The sequence below is a fragment of the Xiphias gladius genome, chromosome 20 (assembly GCF_016859285.1).
Source record: "Xiphias gladius isolate SHS-SW01 ecotype Sanya breed wild chromosome 20, ASM1685928v1, whole genome shotgun sequence".
In the NCBI taxonomy this organism is placed as follows: domain Eukaryota; kingdom Metazoa; phylum Chordata; class Actinopteri; order Istiophoriformes; family Xiphiidae; genus Xiphias; species Xiphias gladius.
This window is the reverse complement of record NC_053419.1, coordinates 738,965-757,437: the sequence shown is the minus strand read 5'-3', so window position 1 is coordinate 757,437 and position 18,473 is coordinate 738,965. Positions and strand designations below refer to the sequence as shown.

The 18,473-nt window shown below is 39.0% G+C and overlaps 1 protein-coding gene across 1 annotated transcript in view; it reads right to left on the bottom strand.

Moving 5' to 3' along the window:
• Positions 1-18,473, bottom strand: part of LOC120806737 (LIM domain transcription factor LMO4.1-like) — a 42,708-nt gene that overhangs the window by 10,256 nt on the left and 13,979 nt on the right. Inside the window, exons 3-5 of the mRNA XM_040158119.1 lie at positions 13,123-13,224; positions 3,688-3,784; positions 3,385-3,543 (exon numbers count right to left, since the gene is read on the bottom strand). Of these exons, the coding sequence (XP_040014053.1) occupies positions 3,385-3,543; positions 3,688-3,784; positions 13,123-13,224 (358 nt within the window). The remainder of the gene's footprint in view (positions 1-3,384; positions 3,544-3,687; positions 3,785-13,122; positions 13,225-18,473) is intronic.

The following is an 18,473-nucleotide window of genomic DNA, read 5'->3' as shown; positions in this document are numbered from 1 at the left end:
AACACAAAGTACAGCTGAGGCTGAAGGGAATGTTACCAGTTTTGTAGATACTTGGTCATAAGTACTGTACAAATTTAAATTTTGACATGAAGATGGTGCTAGATGAAGAGTTGGAGTATCACCAGATATAACAATGGATTTCTTCAGGGGAACATTAATGTCTGAACCAAATTTCATCCATAAATTGATTACTGATGATTGATAACCATTTTTAAAAGGATACAATATATTCCATCTGTAGACACCATTTATACCTTCCAGCTAGTTCATGCGAGTCTGAAATGTTGAATTGAGAGGAAGAAAATTATTTTTTAGGATGAATTACCTAATGCACACAAATTTAATCTCTCTCAGTTGATCTTCATATTGTTCTGAAATTAGCTGAAAAAACCAATGGCTACCTGAAAGGTAAGAAATCCATCTAAAATCCGATGGTACACCTTGGGAAATGATTGGTAGTAATGTTAAGTATCATAAATTCTCATATAAAAGCTGGTAATTAAATAACGGCCAATTCTCAATTAGTACACAAACAAATAAAGGCCAGCCGCTAATAAAGGGGGAGTAAAAAATATTGAGAGGTGTGGAACTTACTATAGCTTACTACAGCGGTTCACATGGTAAATTCAGCATAATGTACATTTCCACAGCACTAATTCCATCAGTACAACAACAGAGTCATGTTATACTCACCACTATACACTGAGTTTCTCATTTTTCAAGCTCTAATTAATCCCAGCCTTTCTTTTTTGCCTTACTCTTGATCAATGTTGTACATTACAAGCCTTCCTATAAAGGGAATGTAAAAATGTAAAAATGTAAAAATTCTAGAGGAAGTGTTAAGTTTCATTCATGGTAGTTTTACATAGTTTGGGGGAATGGGGTGTTGCAAGAGTGATGTCTTACATCATTGCTGTACCAATGCAATGTCTGCTATGGAGATGGACATACTACTGAATTTATAAAGACAAAGGTAAAATGGAGTTAAACTACAAAGGTAATTTTATAGTTAATGGGATAAAACTATAAAAAACACTGATATGGTCCTTTATTATTGCAATTTTGCCTGAGTCATCTATTTTGGACAAGCTACTTCTGTCTGCGTTAAGAGTGCTGTCACCCTTACAGGCAGCTTTCACTTTCCCCAACCCACTGTAGTAAAAAACAATCTGGAGTTGAACATGTTTGTTGAATATTTCACAGAGAATTACAGAGAAATTGTCTTTAAGTATCATTATACCATTGCTCTTGTTCAGCTGTCTTTCTGAGTGTGGATGGAAAAAACCAGCAGCTGGAATCACAACTGCGTATATTCATACATTCATTTTTTACTCAAACCAAAAAATGATCAAAGTATATGTGTGGTCTGTGTTATTTTGGAAATATAGTTCGCCTCTACCAGCAGTCAAATTGCTATCAAAGTTACCTCCTTATTCACCATAACTAGCTGGCTGGAGAAAGGTGATTCAAGTTCCATTTGAATCAGTGATTCCTTTTGAATCACTGAATAAAACGCCATTTGAATTACTGGAATGGAATAAATCCATTACAAGGCTTCTATTTCTCCCCTGTTAGCCATGCCAGTTTTAACCAATAATTTTGCCACAGTTCAAATTAAACAACACTATACTATTTAAACACATCCAAATCACAATGCAGGAGATTTATACATTTTTTAATAAAACCAAAAACGGGACAAAGTACATGTGTGGTCTGTGTTATTTTGGAAATATAGTTTACCTTCTACAGGAGTCAAATTGTTATCAGTACTACCATCTTCTTCAATGGCCATCGTAACTGGCTGGCTGGAGAAAGGTGATTCAAATTCTTTTTGAATGGAACTAAAATTCCATTTTAATCACTGATTCCATTTGAATCACTGCAATGGTATAATTCCATGTCAAGTCTTCAATTTTTCCACCGTTAGCCATGTAAGTTCTTACCAGCAATATTGCCACAGTTACAAATAAACGACAGCCTACTGTATAAATAATTTCCAATCATCCTAAGAATCCATATCCCTCTACCAGCGCACAGGACTTGTCCAGATTTAACTCCTCACAGTTTACTCAGAAAAGTCAGTTGCTGTTGGAAAGTTACAATCTAAACCAGTAATAGAAGTGAATATATCCAGGCTGTGGAGTGAAAGCCCATGGAGGGAGGTCAGCCAATGGCTGGATTCACAGAGAGGAGAAGGGTGAGGAAGAGACAGAGGAGTAAGGTGGGGGAGGAAGAACACATTTAATTTTCCATCCTCTTCCTCAGCACACCTGTAAACAATGGAGAGACGTGGGGAAAACAAGGAAATAAACAAAAAAATGTTGATGTTATGAAATACCTGCATTATATTACTACTGCTCTGACTGTACCTGCTCTAGTGTCCCCACACTGGTGTCCCCATGCAAAATGGATGCATTTTAGCTACATTTTTATCAGTAGCCCATCTCAGTGATAATCAATAGACCTTTTTCACAGAAGATGTTTTGACTTGTCACAGTGCGAAAACTACAGGTGTGAATAGTAAAATAAATGATGACTGAACTCCATTTAGCTGCTTCATTTTAAGGGTCCTGGTATTTTATATGCTAGCTCACTGTCACACTGTCATGACATATTGGTACACCTCAATAGAACAGAGCCATCATTAATGTTATTAATAACACCGATGCTTTTCCTACTAGTGCATTTCCATCCAACTGTTTTTATAACAACATAAATGGCATATTTCTATCACATTTGCTACATGGATTTTCATCATTTAAGATTTGACTTGTGCACCTTTAAGTAGGTCATCTTGTTGCTCTGGAGAGCTGTTTATGTCAATGCGCCCCTCTCACAATATTCGCATAACAGTAGTGGATTGAAACATACATTAATTTGCATTTTCTTTTGTAGATTTGCTGGAAATTTTGTTAAATTTTATCACTTATGACAAGTCAAAGCGTCCAACCCAACCACTGTTGGTAAAGTGCTCTTAAAATTGCAACGCCGAACAACAGTTGTATGTTGTATATAACCACTGCTCTAACAATTCTGGATGACAGAGACAGAATTTTCGCCCTTTCCGGCAGTCATGATACATTTTTAAAAGTCAGCAAACAGCCTTATCAAATCCACCATTTTATAATTTGAGGAGTCATATCCAAAATGCTTATAGATATTACCTCTTACATAGTCTGGTCTGGATTATCTATTCACTTCTCTTATTTCCTCAATTCACTTCCTCCATTCTGTTTTAAGGAAGAGAAGAACAAAAGCCTCATTTGTTGAGGGCACTATGCCCTTTTACTGTAAGTTACTGTTTTAGGTTGTGTTTTTTTTGTTTTTAGTGCTCAATATAATAGGTGCATAAGACAGGCCTGCCAGTGTCACATGGCCTCTCACCTTCTGATTGGACATCATGCTGTTGACCTGCAGTGGAGTGGGGTGTCTGGTGTGCAGACCTCCCCCTGGCCGGTCATGTTCACAGAAGATAGTCCCATTGATGTAGTGAAAACGATCACCTGGGACCAGGCCGTTCCTAAGGGTTGTACAGGTGAAACACTAGAAAAAAGACAGAATTGATGGTGAACTCAAGTCTTTTGTAATTACATATTACCAAATTATTATCAGGATTAGCACATTGATAACTGTGAATGATGTGGTAATCTCAATGTTGGAGTGGTACAATAACATAGTCACACTCACTTTAAGGTGGTAAGCCCTGCCTTGAGCTCGCATCACCATCTCACTGGCAGGTATAGACTCTCCACAAGCACTACAGGCACCGCTGTGTACAAACATCCTGCAAACCATAAAACCATAAAAGCATTCAACCATTTTACAACCGGTGTATCAACATCAACAGCAACATCAACATAACATAGACTCATAACTCTGACTTTTTGTTTCTAAATGTAGACAGACCCTTGTGTTGTTTAGGACAGCACTGTTTTCAGCCTGAATACCTAGTAACATGCTATCTGCCTCAAATACGCACACAAGGGTGAAATACAGAGCTTGTTTGGTCGAGGTAACACAAAGCCAGTCTAATTTCTCATGTCTATTGATACCCAGCTTTCAGTACTAACTGAAAGTTTGTCTGTAGGAATTGTTTGTTACCTTTACAGCTGTATGTCATGGTTCATGTGTTGCAATAGCAACCTATGCCATGTGAATTTATTGTTGTGTGGTAGCTTGAGGTCAGAGGCATTATTTACATGGGCCTCTATTTGAATCTAGCAGAAACTACTGCTCTGCACAGTACATCACATACCTGCATATAAAGTATGTACAGAATATAAAGATTTGGAAAAAAGCACAATTCTGGATCCAGATTCCCTAAGCAATCCTCAAACCAGAGAGCATGTTACTGACACAAAAAGTCCAGATAGAAGCAGTCTTCGCTGTGTTCTTTGAATGTAGCAGCAGAAATCAGCAGTCATCTATCTATCTTATCTATCAAAGGCTAAAAACATGTCAGCACCTGAACTGCAGGAGGTTTCAGTTTTAATAGTAAGTTTCTGTCATTATTACAACCTCCTCTGAAACTAATACCCTGTGACACTTACTTCACCAGTTTGGGTGCTCTCAGTCAGAGTAAAGATTTATTTTTTTTTTAAATAAAAAAGATTATCTGCAACTGAGACAATCCTTGTACTTGAGTAGAAGTAGTCATTAAAAATAACTACTTGAGTTAGAGTGCCATAGTATCTACAGAAAAACAACTTGAGTAGCAAGTAACTAAAGGGGAATTTCACCACAGGAAAAGGAGCCATTTCTTAAAACTAGGTCACCTATGTAATATACATGTGCAATTATTTTTTAAATTGTTGCCTTATGGCCAGAGAAAACTGAGAAAAGGGTTGTATATTTCCCTATTACTCTGAAGCAGAAAATCCTACAACCTGATTACAATGCATGCAGTGCTTGCCAGGCTGCTCCCAAGCCACTCCTATTATGCATACTTTCCACAGGGCTTCTGCTGGTGCTGGTGTGTTTACAGAAAACAGGTGAGGAGTTTGTTTCTCCCACGCTGGCGACCATTTTAGCAGACAAGTTGGCATTGACCAGCAGGATATCCCTTTGCCATTGCTTTCGTTTATTTAGAAAAAAGTTTTTCTCACTCACTGTGGAGTCCAGTTGTATCGTGCTAGTGTGTAAGGACTAAGGATCACAAAAACAAACAGCGCAATGGAGTGAGTTATGCAGATAACTGCAAATTTACCGAGAGCTATACACAAGCCAGAATACTGTGAGAGCGGAGACAGCAGACTGTCAAAAACCTCGGAGTCTACAATTTCTAATTTGGCTTGGTTTGGGAGACAAAAGTGGAAGAGGAAGTGAAAAACTAAAACCCTCTATCTGTATGTATGATGAAAAACCAGGACCTTCTTGTGCAGAATCCAGAAGCTGAATGCCACATACAGGTGAGACAGTCAATGTTGTATTGTTCTGTGCTGGTGTTATGTCAAAGTCTGTTTCACCATCAAAAAGAGCCTCATAGCTACTGCAGATTGTATCTCAATTCCAATATCAATTCACTGAGCAGATAGCAGAGCCCCTTGGGCCCATACATCTTAGCAAACAAACAGTTGACTGGACTTCCTTAGGCCCGCTGTGCCATCCAGGTAAGAGCAGATCGCCTGAACAGGGCACAAAGTGTGAAGGCACCATTCCTCCTCGCTACTGTAAGTTAGAGGAAAAAAATACCTTCAGTCGAACGATTCTTGACCTAAAAGAGGAAATGATGACTCTAGGCTGAAAGGATTGGTTAGGTCGCAGTTCTATCATGCCTCTGTCCTCACTGACAGACACGCATGAGGGATGCACCCTCAGCAGAGGCGAGTGCCAGCAGGAGCACAGTGTTAATCAACACCAAACCAGGCCCATGTGCTCCAGGAGCTAAAAATACAGGCCTGTGAGACCGTCTAAAACCATCTCCAGGTCCCACTGGGGAACGAGATGACCAGCAACGGGCCTCATCCTGTGGACCCCTTGCAGGAAGCGCTAGTCCAGTGGATGGCTCTTCGTCGTGAAGCTGCCCCAACCATCATGGCCAGTCATGATTGCTGCCACAAACAGGATGCCCTGCAGCAGGAATGAACATGGGTCGATGGCCCTGCTGTCACACCAGTCAGCAAACACATGCCCATGTGCCCCATAACGGTTTGGGGGGCCTGGGCATTTTGGATCATGGAGATCACAGATGGCAGGCCCATGTCTTTCAATCTCTCCTTCTCAACTGCCAGACCACAAGCCCAGGACTGAATGGCACCCCTTGCCGAAGGCATGACTGGGATCGGCCATGGCTCCGCCAAACACATCTGAACCAGGTAACCATCTGGCACCAGGACTCTCTGGCACTGCCACAGTGACTGATAACCGCTGTGACCGGATCCTGTGGAGCAATTGCACCACTGGCCTCAGGGGCAGAAAGGCATAGAATAAGCTTTAGGGTCACACTGGGGGGGCAAAAGTAGTTGGGGGCGATGTCGGCTGCTCTCAGGGAGAACCAGAGAGGACACTGTGCATTCTTCTTGCTCGCAAAAAGATTAGCCACAAGCCAGCCGAACCGCTGCCAGATCAGTACGGCCACGTCCAGTGAGATGCTCCACTCGTCCTCAAGTGGGACCCCCCTGGATCCTGTCTGCTGTTACCATTGCAGCTGTTTCCTCCTAGCTCTAACAGCATGGTCATGCGTTCGTCTGACAGGTGTGCTTTATGGTATAGAATGGCGAGGTAATGAATAGAAGCCAGATTTTATAATGATACTGACATACATTTCATTTCACTATATACAAAACTATGATATAATATATTCACACTACTACAAATATTCAGGCTAGTGGTGTGTGTGTGCTTGTAGTAAGAAACCAATGATTCCATAAGCACGTCTCCATTTTAAGATGCAAGCCATCCTAAATAATATCCATTTACATCTGTGATTTATTGTTGAACCATTAGTTGTAGTCCACTCTGCAGCTGACTGCCTCCATCAACTCCTGGCTCAATAGCACATTCCCAGTCCTTAACAGCACAGAGCAGCTGGTCATGCCACATGTTGCCCACGCTCCCTCACAGTCAGTTGTGGAGCGAATCATAGTGCAGCTGAAATGCCAGGATGCCTAAGGTCAGATGGCAGGCTTCTGTAAAGATTGCCTTGCCTTGATGTTCACCCCGAATATTCTGATTCACTTTCCCATCAGCTACATTAAACTAATCATCATTTAGGCCTATAAAAATCGCAGACTGCATATAAGAACTTTATACAACTGTGCATAGGTCGATTTTAACTAAGTCTTCTAATACTACTGCGCATATTTACCAAGTGTGAATAAATTAGTTTTCAAATTGTTTTTTGTGCAAAATCGCCTCAGTGAACACATGGACCTGCTGCCAGGGGCAAAAGGCACACAGAACGTGTGGACGATGTCACAGCGGCTGTCACGCACTGTGCATCTTCTCCATCTACCTCACCCTTCCACCTCTCCATCACTTGCACTCATATATTGACTATGAAAATGAGAGAAAAACTTGTATGCTGCATTTTGGATGTAAATAAAGTGTTTATTTGTTGGCAAATGTTGAGTATATGGTCTCATCAGACATGTCCTACATATTGATAGATGATTTACAAATATCAAGTAATGAGCTCTGGTATGTTCTTGCCCACCTGGTTCATATTTTATATTGTGTGCAGAAATTAGCTCCTTGGCATCCACTGCCAGATCTGACCAATTTGTTTAATTACAGGAATGAACAGATTTGTTGAACTGACTTCCTTTACAGCTGCTGCAGCCATCAGCCTCTCAAACTTTCTTATGTTTGTAACACTGCTGCCATCTTCCCTTGGTAACATTGTATATATCAGCAGGGTTTTGCATTGACCATTTATGCTTAATTGTAATGGGTAAAATATGAGGCTCCTCCATGTCCACAATTTTTTAAGGTGAATGTGATTTATAAGGGGAAAATCAGGTGCAGAAGTGCATGTGCACTTGGTAAATAGGATAATCAGCTTTTTCTGTCTTTTGTGCACACGTAAAATTTTGGTATGGATCCTACGCACAGTTTTATAAATGAGGCCCTTGGGGTGTACTCCAGAAAGCAGGTTTAGTGAAAAATCTGAGTTTGTTGATCCTGAGTTGAGGGAAACTCTGAGTTTCCTGTTCCAGAAGAAGAGATCAATTTAACTCTGACTCAATTACTTTGGTAACTTACTTTGTGAAGCTAACCTTAGGCCTGTACTACGAAACAGGAATTGTGGTTAGTGAGGTAATTCAGGTGTAACCCTGGGTTTTCAGGATTATGACGGTGGTTCCTTTCTTACCAGGGTACATTGCCATGGCAACTTATGCTGCATGCCTAACCTGCTCCAGAACAGGTTAACTTCACAGGATCAGATCAAAACCTGTGAACAGCCCAAAAACCGGCCAATCGGATCACTGGAAAACCTGAGTCATCATCCCTACAGGATCAAAATGGACATGGACAAAAGAGTTTACAATAAAGTGACTAATAAAGAGCAATAGATGTTTTTAGTGCAGGATAAAATGAGGAGACTCTGTGATGATAATTGGAAATAAAAATTAAATTCTCTGATGTCTTTTATTAGGAAAATTATCCACACACTGTTAAATATATAATCATGTTAAATACATGATGATAAATGAATATTTTAGTCAGATTAACCTCATCAGATATGAACTACTTTTCATTTCTTCTCTCCTGTCCAGTCTGACGTTACTTAAATTTTTTTTTTATTTACATCACATATTCCTATTAGTTTTTTTCATCAGCAGACAAAAAAGCAAACATACTCGCTTAGTAAGAAACTTAATAATAAGTCCCATACTTATTTACATTATATCCTTAGCCTGACTTTAATAGTTGGAAGTTACTTCAACTGTTTCTTTTCTATTCTAGTTATGTGATCATATTATTCACATTTCTCCTTCTTGAATATCCCTTATGGCTATCGCTATAAATGAATTTACCTGCAGGTACCACTGTTTCTTCTCTTATCATAATAAGTATTTTGTTCATGGTTCTGACAATGTTGCTTGTAATTAACAACTATGCCTCTTTTACATGAACATACAGGAAGGAGCAGAGTTAACTGACTCAGTTAATAACCAGCTTTGTGATACAGGTTATCCAGGACAGCCAGTGTTAGGCTCAGTGAAGCAATATAACAAAAACATATCCTGGATATGTTGAACTTGCTTTGTAGTACAGGCCCCAGAGCCCCGTTCCAGAAAGCCGGTTTAGAGAAAACTCTTGAATTTGATAACCCTGATATGAAAGAAACTCTGGGTTTTCTAGAAACTGAGATGACTTTTACTATGAGTCAGTTACCACGGTAACTTGCTCTGTGAACCTAACCTGCTCTCTGGCAGGATTTTTTCAACACACCCTGAGTTTCTCTCAGTCTCCCCCCTTCCTCCCAAACCTTAACAAGCTGTCTGACATGCCGTTTCATTTATTCATTCATACAGTCAATATCAAGCACATACTGGAGCCATTAATTTGCAGAAGTTTATGTTGGGAGAAGATTAACATCCAGATTAGACATTAGTTTGTTACCTAAGACCTATCTTTACTAATGTTACCACTTTTATGATCAGTCATCAATGTGAGGACAGAGTATGTAACCACTCTTACATTCAAATACAACATATCTTGATCCTCAGCTCAGGATAAAATTTATACACTGTCTGTCCTTATAACACTGTAGCTGTGGACATTAAGACAACTGTGTTGTTGTCAATCATGAAACAATGCACTGAAACATTTACCATGCATTAACACTTTCAATTTTTTTTTAAATCTCGGTGAAACCTTAGACACATAAAAAACTGATCTATGAAGCATCATTTCTCATGTTGTGATTGGCTGCACTTATAGAACATTCCTGTCATAGTTATTGATCATGTTGGACATTATGTGATATTTCTGAGTGAGCATGATTGTCGTGCAGCTGAAAAGACTTTAACATTTAAAAAGTGGACTACATTTAAATTTGAGTTTTTGAATATATAATCTGAACTTGTTTTAACAGCATTTCAGTTAATGTATTTAAATTTAACACATGTTTAAATATAGTCATTAATTGCTGCTGAACAAGATTTTTAAATGTTAAATAGACATCTGAAAATTTACACCCAGTTTGAAGTTCAATGCTTTTTCAATTGCAAATCACCAAAATCATGAGGCTGTTACTGGGTCAGATTATGAGGTTACAATTATAAATCCATAAATTTATGTCTTATCTTTTATCTATATTTTCATCTGCTGCTGCCAACAGCACTTTGTCCCCATCAGGTTACAGCTCAATAAATTTATTTAAAATTTTAATCTAACAACCAGTAGGATTCCAGCACTTTATCATCCATTAAGGAAAATAAAGTCGGCTAAATAATGTGGTTTAGTAGACGACACTGAATAAAATGTAATAGTGTTAATAACTTATTGACTCTTTTCTCTTTTTCTCCAACTCTTTTCACTGCTTGACTCAGTCTGTGTTTTCTTAATAGTATATACGAGGAATGTCACGGTATCAAAGTTTTATACTATTATTATGGCCCAAAAATATATTGGTAAATTGTATTTTCATGACATTCAAACTTTCCTCAAAATATTTAAAGGTAGAGTAAAATTAGACTATATTTGCCTTGGACCAAACCTAATTAACTTTACAGTGAAATACTACAGGCAGAGCTAAAGCCTAATTGTCAGGAAGATGTGCACAGTCTTGAAGCATAAAACTCACACTCTCTCTCAAGTTTAGAATTTAGCACCCATAGACTGGCCTTGTTTCTGTAGGTCGACAAGCTAATTTACCATTGCAATCTTTGGCCGCAACATGCAATGGCCTGCTGAGACTGCACTTGCCTTGTTTGACCAGTAGAAAGGAACTCAGTTCTAGGTAATAAAAATAAAACTGCTAATGGAGGCAGGAGAACTTTACTGTGTTCATGTTGCACTCTCAAAACGACTGTAGTCAGTAGTAACAGACAGAATTAGAAAGTATAGCTAGTATATAGGAATACCTCAGCATTCCTTCTTCTGCCTCACAGAATTCTTTGGAGAAGTGAAAGAAAAAACAAGAAAAATTGTTTTGTTGTTGTATGTAAAGACAAAGTCAATAAGAAATGAAATGCATCATTGAATAGTATTTTCATGTCAATTCTCACAACATATTAAAATGAGTAGAGTATAATAACAAAGTTTCTCTAACCACATCTATCAGAAATTAGTTGAAAATGTGTCTTAAATGCTGGTAAAAAAAAAAAAAAAAAAAAAAGTCAAAACATGATGAAGCCACATCTTGTGGACATTAGGGATTAACCACTTTTTTGGGGTGGCTAAGAATTCCCTTAGGGTCCCTCCAGAGCCACATTTTTGTTATGTTTTCCTTGGGCCAGTCATAAGTACAACAGGAACCTATCTATAGCCAACTTCTAATTTGGAAAAATGCCACTGCAATACTGTATAAATATTAATCAGGAGCATTTTGATATATATCAGAATAAACATGTTTATTGCTGTACCATTCTACTGATGGACTAAATTTGGCATTTCTTCAATATGCAGCAGACCTCTTATGACTATGCAGTGTATCTTATTACAATTTAATTTGAGTTTACAGTGAGAGCTTTATTTCACGAGACAGGTCCTAAAAGCAACTGTATTGTTACTGGACTGCTATACAATTCTGCTGTGTCTCAGTTCCACCTCATCAAGCTGTGACTTTCCACATTCAGCCCTATGTTTGCCCCAGTGATGTGGGCACCCACAAAATCCCTATCTCTGTTACACTAATCTGCTAACAGACACTAAAACACTGGCACACTATGTGCAAATAACAAAACAGGTCACACACATTTATGTTTGTTTGCTATACCATTGTTAGCACCACTTTCATTATTTGCCTTCATTCCTTGATGAATAATTTTTGTTTTCTCACTACCCTGCTCTGTTTTTCATTATTAGACCAACTAAAAAGAGAATTCACAAGAAACAAGTTGCTCAACTTCACTGATTAGGAAAAATAAGAGTGATGGCAAATGTTTGCTTACTAAATCTATACTGTACATTTGCCAGTTAATGTACAGTACAAGTACGTTAAATGAAAACAGGTTGGCTGCGTTCATATCCTGTGGTGTGGTGTCCATTGTGCTCAAACCCTTAAGAGCTGGGTTTTTCAGCCCCTGTTTATCATTTGATCAATGATTGACCAGTTGCATGTGACGAATGTAAACAGCTAACATGCTACTTGTGCTATATGGTGAACTTTTTGTTGCTTATGGGTGGGCTTTTTGGGGGAACAAGGTTTCAGATATTTTAGACTGTCTGGCCTAACCAGTGTTAGGCCAGTTATGATTTTGATCTGACTTATTTTAAGCCTATAAAGTTAGCCACCCTATCCTTAGGCTAACTCAAAACTAAGGGGGATATTTAGTAAGGTTTTGCTCCTTTTTGGTGCTACAGTGAAACTGCACTGTCCTTATTTACTAAAGAGTTGCGCTGAAGTTTTGGACTGGAAAAAACAAAGAAAACTGGAAATTACGTGTTTGGTCTCATGCAGTATGTATTTTAAGTCATTCCCGTTCAGAGGAGCAAAATATGGGAAGAGGGAATGGAAATTTATACAAATACCCTAAGCACCTAATACACCACCATAAACTGACCACTGAAGAAGAAGTTGTTGCTTCTGATGTTTAAAGTATGGAGAAAGCAGGTTTAAAATGTGTGGCACTGCTGTCAGCATGGCAGCTGTTGTTACTCATATGAGACATTTTTGGAATTTTAGAGCCCATTTGAGGAAAGAGGAGGGTGTTTTTAAATCGTATCTCTCTTTTTGGGATGCCAGAGTAGAATATGAGGAACTTTTACAGGCTTTTCATGTCAGCACATCAGCGCATACCCCAGAATGCCCCAGAAGTACACAACTACTTTTTTTTTAGGAACAGTCTTCTGTTTGAGAAGTTGAGAGACGGCTACTATGGAAACAGCTGGTTTTTGGGGAAGTGCACAGAGCAGGCTGCATTGTAATACAGAACTATATACTTCTGTCATGTCAAATGAAACACTTGTTAATATTTTTCATCAAATTCTGAAGTGACAGCGTATACTCACTCTATCCATGGATTTTGACATTGGTCCAAAACCCCACATCCCGTGCGATGGAGTGGTACAAACAGGTGCACATTCTGAGTCTTTCTCTGAATGTTGCTTTTACTGAAAGACAGAAAGGATGCAGCAATTGTTCAGGTCTGTGCTATGCTCCACAATACTGCAATGCAGAGTGGAATGCCAGTGGAACTAGACACCGAGAGAGGAGAAGGAGATAAGGAGGAGGTGGAGGATCACAACCCTCCTGAACAGAATAATTATGGGGATGGAAGACAGTACCAAGGAGAAATCATTTGGAATTTCTTTTCATGAGCAGAATGTGATTTGATTGCAATTTTCTTGTTTTGGATGTGCTGTAATGTACTTTATGGACAAGTGATTGCGAGCAGAAAGTCCACATGTACAGTATTTAGTCTTTTGAATGTGTTTTTAATATTATTCATAAGTCAGAAATGGTACAGAACTTAATATATTTTTGCCTCTGGTGCTTTAGTATCTCACCAAATGCTTACTCCAAAAAAAAAAAAAACTGAAAAATTGACACATTTAGGGATGTGGTACAAATTTCAAGAACAACAGAAATACAGTATTATTTAGCATGGCTCATCATTAACAGAGACGTTACCAGGTGAGTTATCATACCTGTGTGATGCCTTATTAGGCCTGTAAGTTAACCAAAGTCTCACCACAGTCCCTGCACTAAGGTGGTGAGTGACCATACCTCAGTAATGAGTTTTGACTCTCTATATACTGACTGAAAGTAATTGAAATTAATTCACATTACATAATACAAACACAAAATTAAATTTAATTAAAGCTGCAAGCAGTGTTGATTGAGCCCTTGCACTGTTGTGCAGCTGTGCATTTTTGCAACAATGGAAACTACAGGAACGAGTAAGATGTTATTTCCTACGTGGAGTGCGTGGCGGCAGATATGACGTTTTGCCCATTTTGTATCAATTACTGTGTCTAGAATGTGGCGCTTGACAACACGCACCAAACATGTATTATATTGTTATATAACAAGTGTAGAAAAGATCATGGAACTTTTATGTAAATAAAATGATGATTGTCACACAAGGCTTACTTCCTGTTGCCAAAAGGTTGTGCTATTACTATGATTCAGTATTAGCTTGTAAATATCCCGAGGCTGGGACTCTTATCAAACAGTAAATTTGGGAAAGATCTGATGATGTGGATTCAAGTTACAACAGTTTCTGTTTTCATGTCAAATCCTCAACATTTGCCACAGTGCAAGAGAAAAACCGTTCAGTGAAGATTCCTATCCTGACGACATCTACAGGCAAATATTGAATCATAGTAAGTAAGCCTTGTGTGAAAAAACGTTCTTTTCATTTAGACAATTTTATAATCTACAATTGATATAAAACAACATAATACTTGTTTGGTGCATTATTATTATTCTGCTGCGGAAATGCATTTTTGAGGGTTTTTGGATGGTCAAAAGCTCACGAAAATGTGCACATACATCAGAACCTGGACGTGGCTAGCGGGATCCATGGCACCCTCAAATGCACGATCATGTTGGGATAAACTTGCTTGGATGTTCATGAAATTTGGTAAGATCATTGCTCTTGTCATTCTGGATATAATACTTCTGTCTTCAGCCATTTTGGATTTTGTACGTCAATTTTCATTTTACGAACACATTTTTGAGGCCTTTAGGATGCGCAAAAACTCACAAAAACTTTGCACCCATTTTCAAACTACTAAGTATTTCAATTTGTTATCGCAGTTGGCCATGGTGTGGCACATCCGCTCTATAGCGCCCCCTAATTACTTTTAGCATTTTTGAGGTGCTAGGGGTGCTTGAAAACTCACAAATCTTTGCACAGCCATCAGAAGTGGCATAACTTGATATGTGACATGGGTCTTGGGCATGGGTGTGGCAAAGTGGCTCGAGGGTGCCCCCCTAGAAAATTTAAACGAAGTAGCCCTCACAGTACATTTCACTTAAATGTACGACAAAATGTAAGCATGAGTATCATATCTAGATCTACAAAAAACCCTCTTGGAGCCATACCCTAAACCCAACAGGAAGTCAGCCATTTTGAATTTATTGTGCAATTTTATTGCACTTTTTTGCCATTTACAGGCGTTGTACTTTAACAAACTCCTCCTGGAGAATCAACCAAATCGACTGCAGATTGGGTCAGTGTAATCTAAAGACCTTTGCATGATAAATTGCCGAGCTTTTTAGTTTTCATTACACGGCATGTGTGTAACGTGTGTGGCGTGGTGTTAAATTTCCATGTTTCACATGAAACATGAAGTTGTTGTAATTTGAGTGTGCATGGTCAAATCTTCCCTAAACTAAACATGGTTGATAAGAGTCCAAGCTTGAAGACATCCATGTGTCAATAATTAGTCATAGTCACAGCGCTAACTACGGGCAACAAGAAATGATGTGCTGTACTTTGATGTACTCCTCCTAGCGGGTTGATCAGATCTAACTCAAATGCGGTCAGAAAAGCCTCGAGACCTTGGTGATGTTTTTTTGTGAAGATTGTCTGTTCTGCCCCAAACTTCACATGTTTGATAAGAGTCCCAGCCTGAAGACATCTACAGGCCAATATTCAGTTATAGTCACAGCACCACCTACTTGCAACAGGGGATTACAGTTTCTTTACTTTGATGTACTCTTTCTAGGAGGTTGACCAGATCTACCTCAAATGTGGACAAAAAAGCCTTAAGACCTTGATGAGGCTTATTGTGAAGATTGTGAGTTTCCATCAAATGGCATTCTTGTGGTGGCGCAGCAAATTTTAATGTTTCGCCATGAATCAGGAAGTTGTTGTCACTCAAATATACGCTGTTAAATCTGCCACAAACTTTGCATGTTTGGTAAGAGTCTCGGCTAGAAGACATTTACATGCCAATAGTCAGCCATAGTCTTAGCACCACCTACGGGCAACAGGAAATTATATGTGTTATACTTTGATGTACTCCTCCTAGCAGGTTAACCAGATTAATTTTACATTTGCTCAGAAAAGCCTTAAGAAGATTTATGAAGACTGTCAAGTATGAGGGCAAAAGTACAGAGGCTCAATCCCCTTTAAAGGTATATCTGTGCATGTGCCTGCCTTCATGCATAATACAAATATGCAACTGGTCAACACAGTCAGTGATGTTTAACTCATTGGTTCTGTATCCCACGATCATGCAAATTCAGAGCCATGTCATGTGACCTGTATTAACACAGTGGCTGCCACTCTACCCATGGGCTCAAAGTGCGAGAGCCTAATCAATGCTGCTTGAAGCTTTAATTTTCTTGTTATTTTGTTGCGTTTGGGATGTTTTGGGCTGCAACTTTTGGGCAGTGGGTCTGCAGAGCAGAGAGGCCACAGCAGACAGGAAGAATCGGCTGCATTCATACAAATTGGTAATGCAGCACCTTCCTGCAGGGTTGTGCAGATGTACGCAGAGGTGGGGGCATGTATATTTGTGCTTTGGAATTTAACCGCTGTGAAACAATCAGAAAATAACGTTTCATTTCTCTGATTCACTGCTTTGTTCTGGCTAACACTGCTCCCTCTCTTAATTCACTCTCTAGCACACTCTACCACCTCTGGTCTCTCTTTCTCTCTCCCTCTCTCGCTTGTTGAGCTGGGGAGGAGGGACCAACTCTGAATAATGTGTTTACAAACAGCAACCGACAAATCCTACGTAGTATGCCTTTAAAGGCTACCCCTTCTTTGGTGCATCTCTTGACATCTTGCCAGCATGTAGGTCAGCCATTGATCCTTTTTATTGAGCTTACAAAATTAACTTTGCTATTTTTTACCAAATAGCAAGCTATTTTTTACCAAATAGCACTCTTTCTTACTGCAAGAGGAATACGTGATTGTAGTTTTAAAATATGTTTAGTGATTTCTTAAACCAGTATTTTAAGTTCAGTAGCAGTAATCTAATGTTCTTTTGCGCTCCATGTCATATTCAATGTGTGTCTACAAGAAACTGCCCTTCTGTAAAAAAACAACCCTATAGGTCATCTGTACCAGCAGCTTATTATGACCCTCTAGCATTTTATTGCTAGATGACCTCTAGCAACCATAGTAATTATGACGGGAGCAAAGGAAGAATTTAGGTGACATTGTAGATAGAGCGGCAGAGTCTGCATTCAGAGGAGGGTTGGGGTGTATGGATGGGTTGACAAAACACATGACTTTCACGCAGGAAACCACTGTTTATTTCCCATGTAAAACCTTTAAGCTATGTTTTTTCATCATGACCGTTCCACAACCTTTACCACATGTTTATTGTTACAATGATGAAGCCTGCCACTGGTACGCTCCTATGGATCATATTATTGTTACCATGATGATGTAGGTCCACTACGCCTCACACTGGTACGCTTTTATGTGTCATATGCGAAGGTAAGAACAAGCCACCTATATAGTTGTTGAAGCTGGAAGACTCTATGAAGTCCTTATGAGCACAAGTGCATTTAAATTAACATCACTGCACGTATGCTCATTTACATCATTAGTGTTGGTAATTACCCCACTAAACTGAAAAACTGTGATGATGCTAAATTTTATGCCCCTGATGGTAATTAATGACAGGCTTAATAAATATCCCCGAGAGCCATATTTCAATTGTAACAATCAGTGACTCCTGGTGACCAGTGGCACCAAACAACAAAAAAGAGGAAAAAATTGGTCATAATTTATGGTTTGCTAGCAATGTTGTGGAGTGAGTAATGAGAAGGGGAAGAGTTTAATAACTTGTTGATAATACAGTGAGGACGTCGTCAGAGGTTTTCATCTGTCCAAGGACACTATCCTGAGCCCTGACGATGAGCTGGCAGAAGCTGTACAAATACCCTGTCACATTAAGAAGCCATAGCATCTCAGCTCTGCCATAGGTCTACACTGTACTGAGATTTATGCTAGTGTAAGTTTTTTGTAATGTCACAATTCTTGGCTGATTTTTCTCAGTAAAATGTCTTTGTAACTGTTGAATTTTTATAATAGTGTGATTTGACAGTGGTCAACCATGTTTTTAATTTACCCAGAATTCATGGCAAATTAGCCCCACTCAAGAACTAGTCAGCTTTGTGCAATGGATGAACGTCAACGTCTGTCTGACGTCTGACTATTAGTTTGATGTAAGCCGCAGTCAATATCTAGCTTTATGAAAATATGTGGCCCCAGATAGACAATGGGTAGCAGCTATACAACAATACTGCACCTAGACGACTGGAAATAAAAGATGATGACAAAGTGTGACCAGGTTCTAGTGTCATGATTTATTTGAAAAATGGGTTTCCAAAAATGTGTTTTATACATCAGCTTTTCCACCTCAGCCGAACTTGTGGTTTGTCAATCACT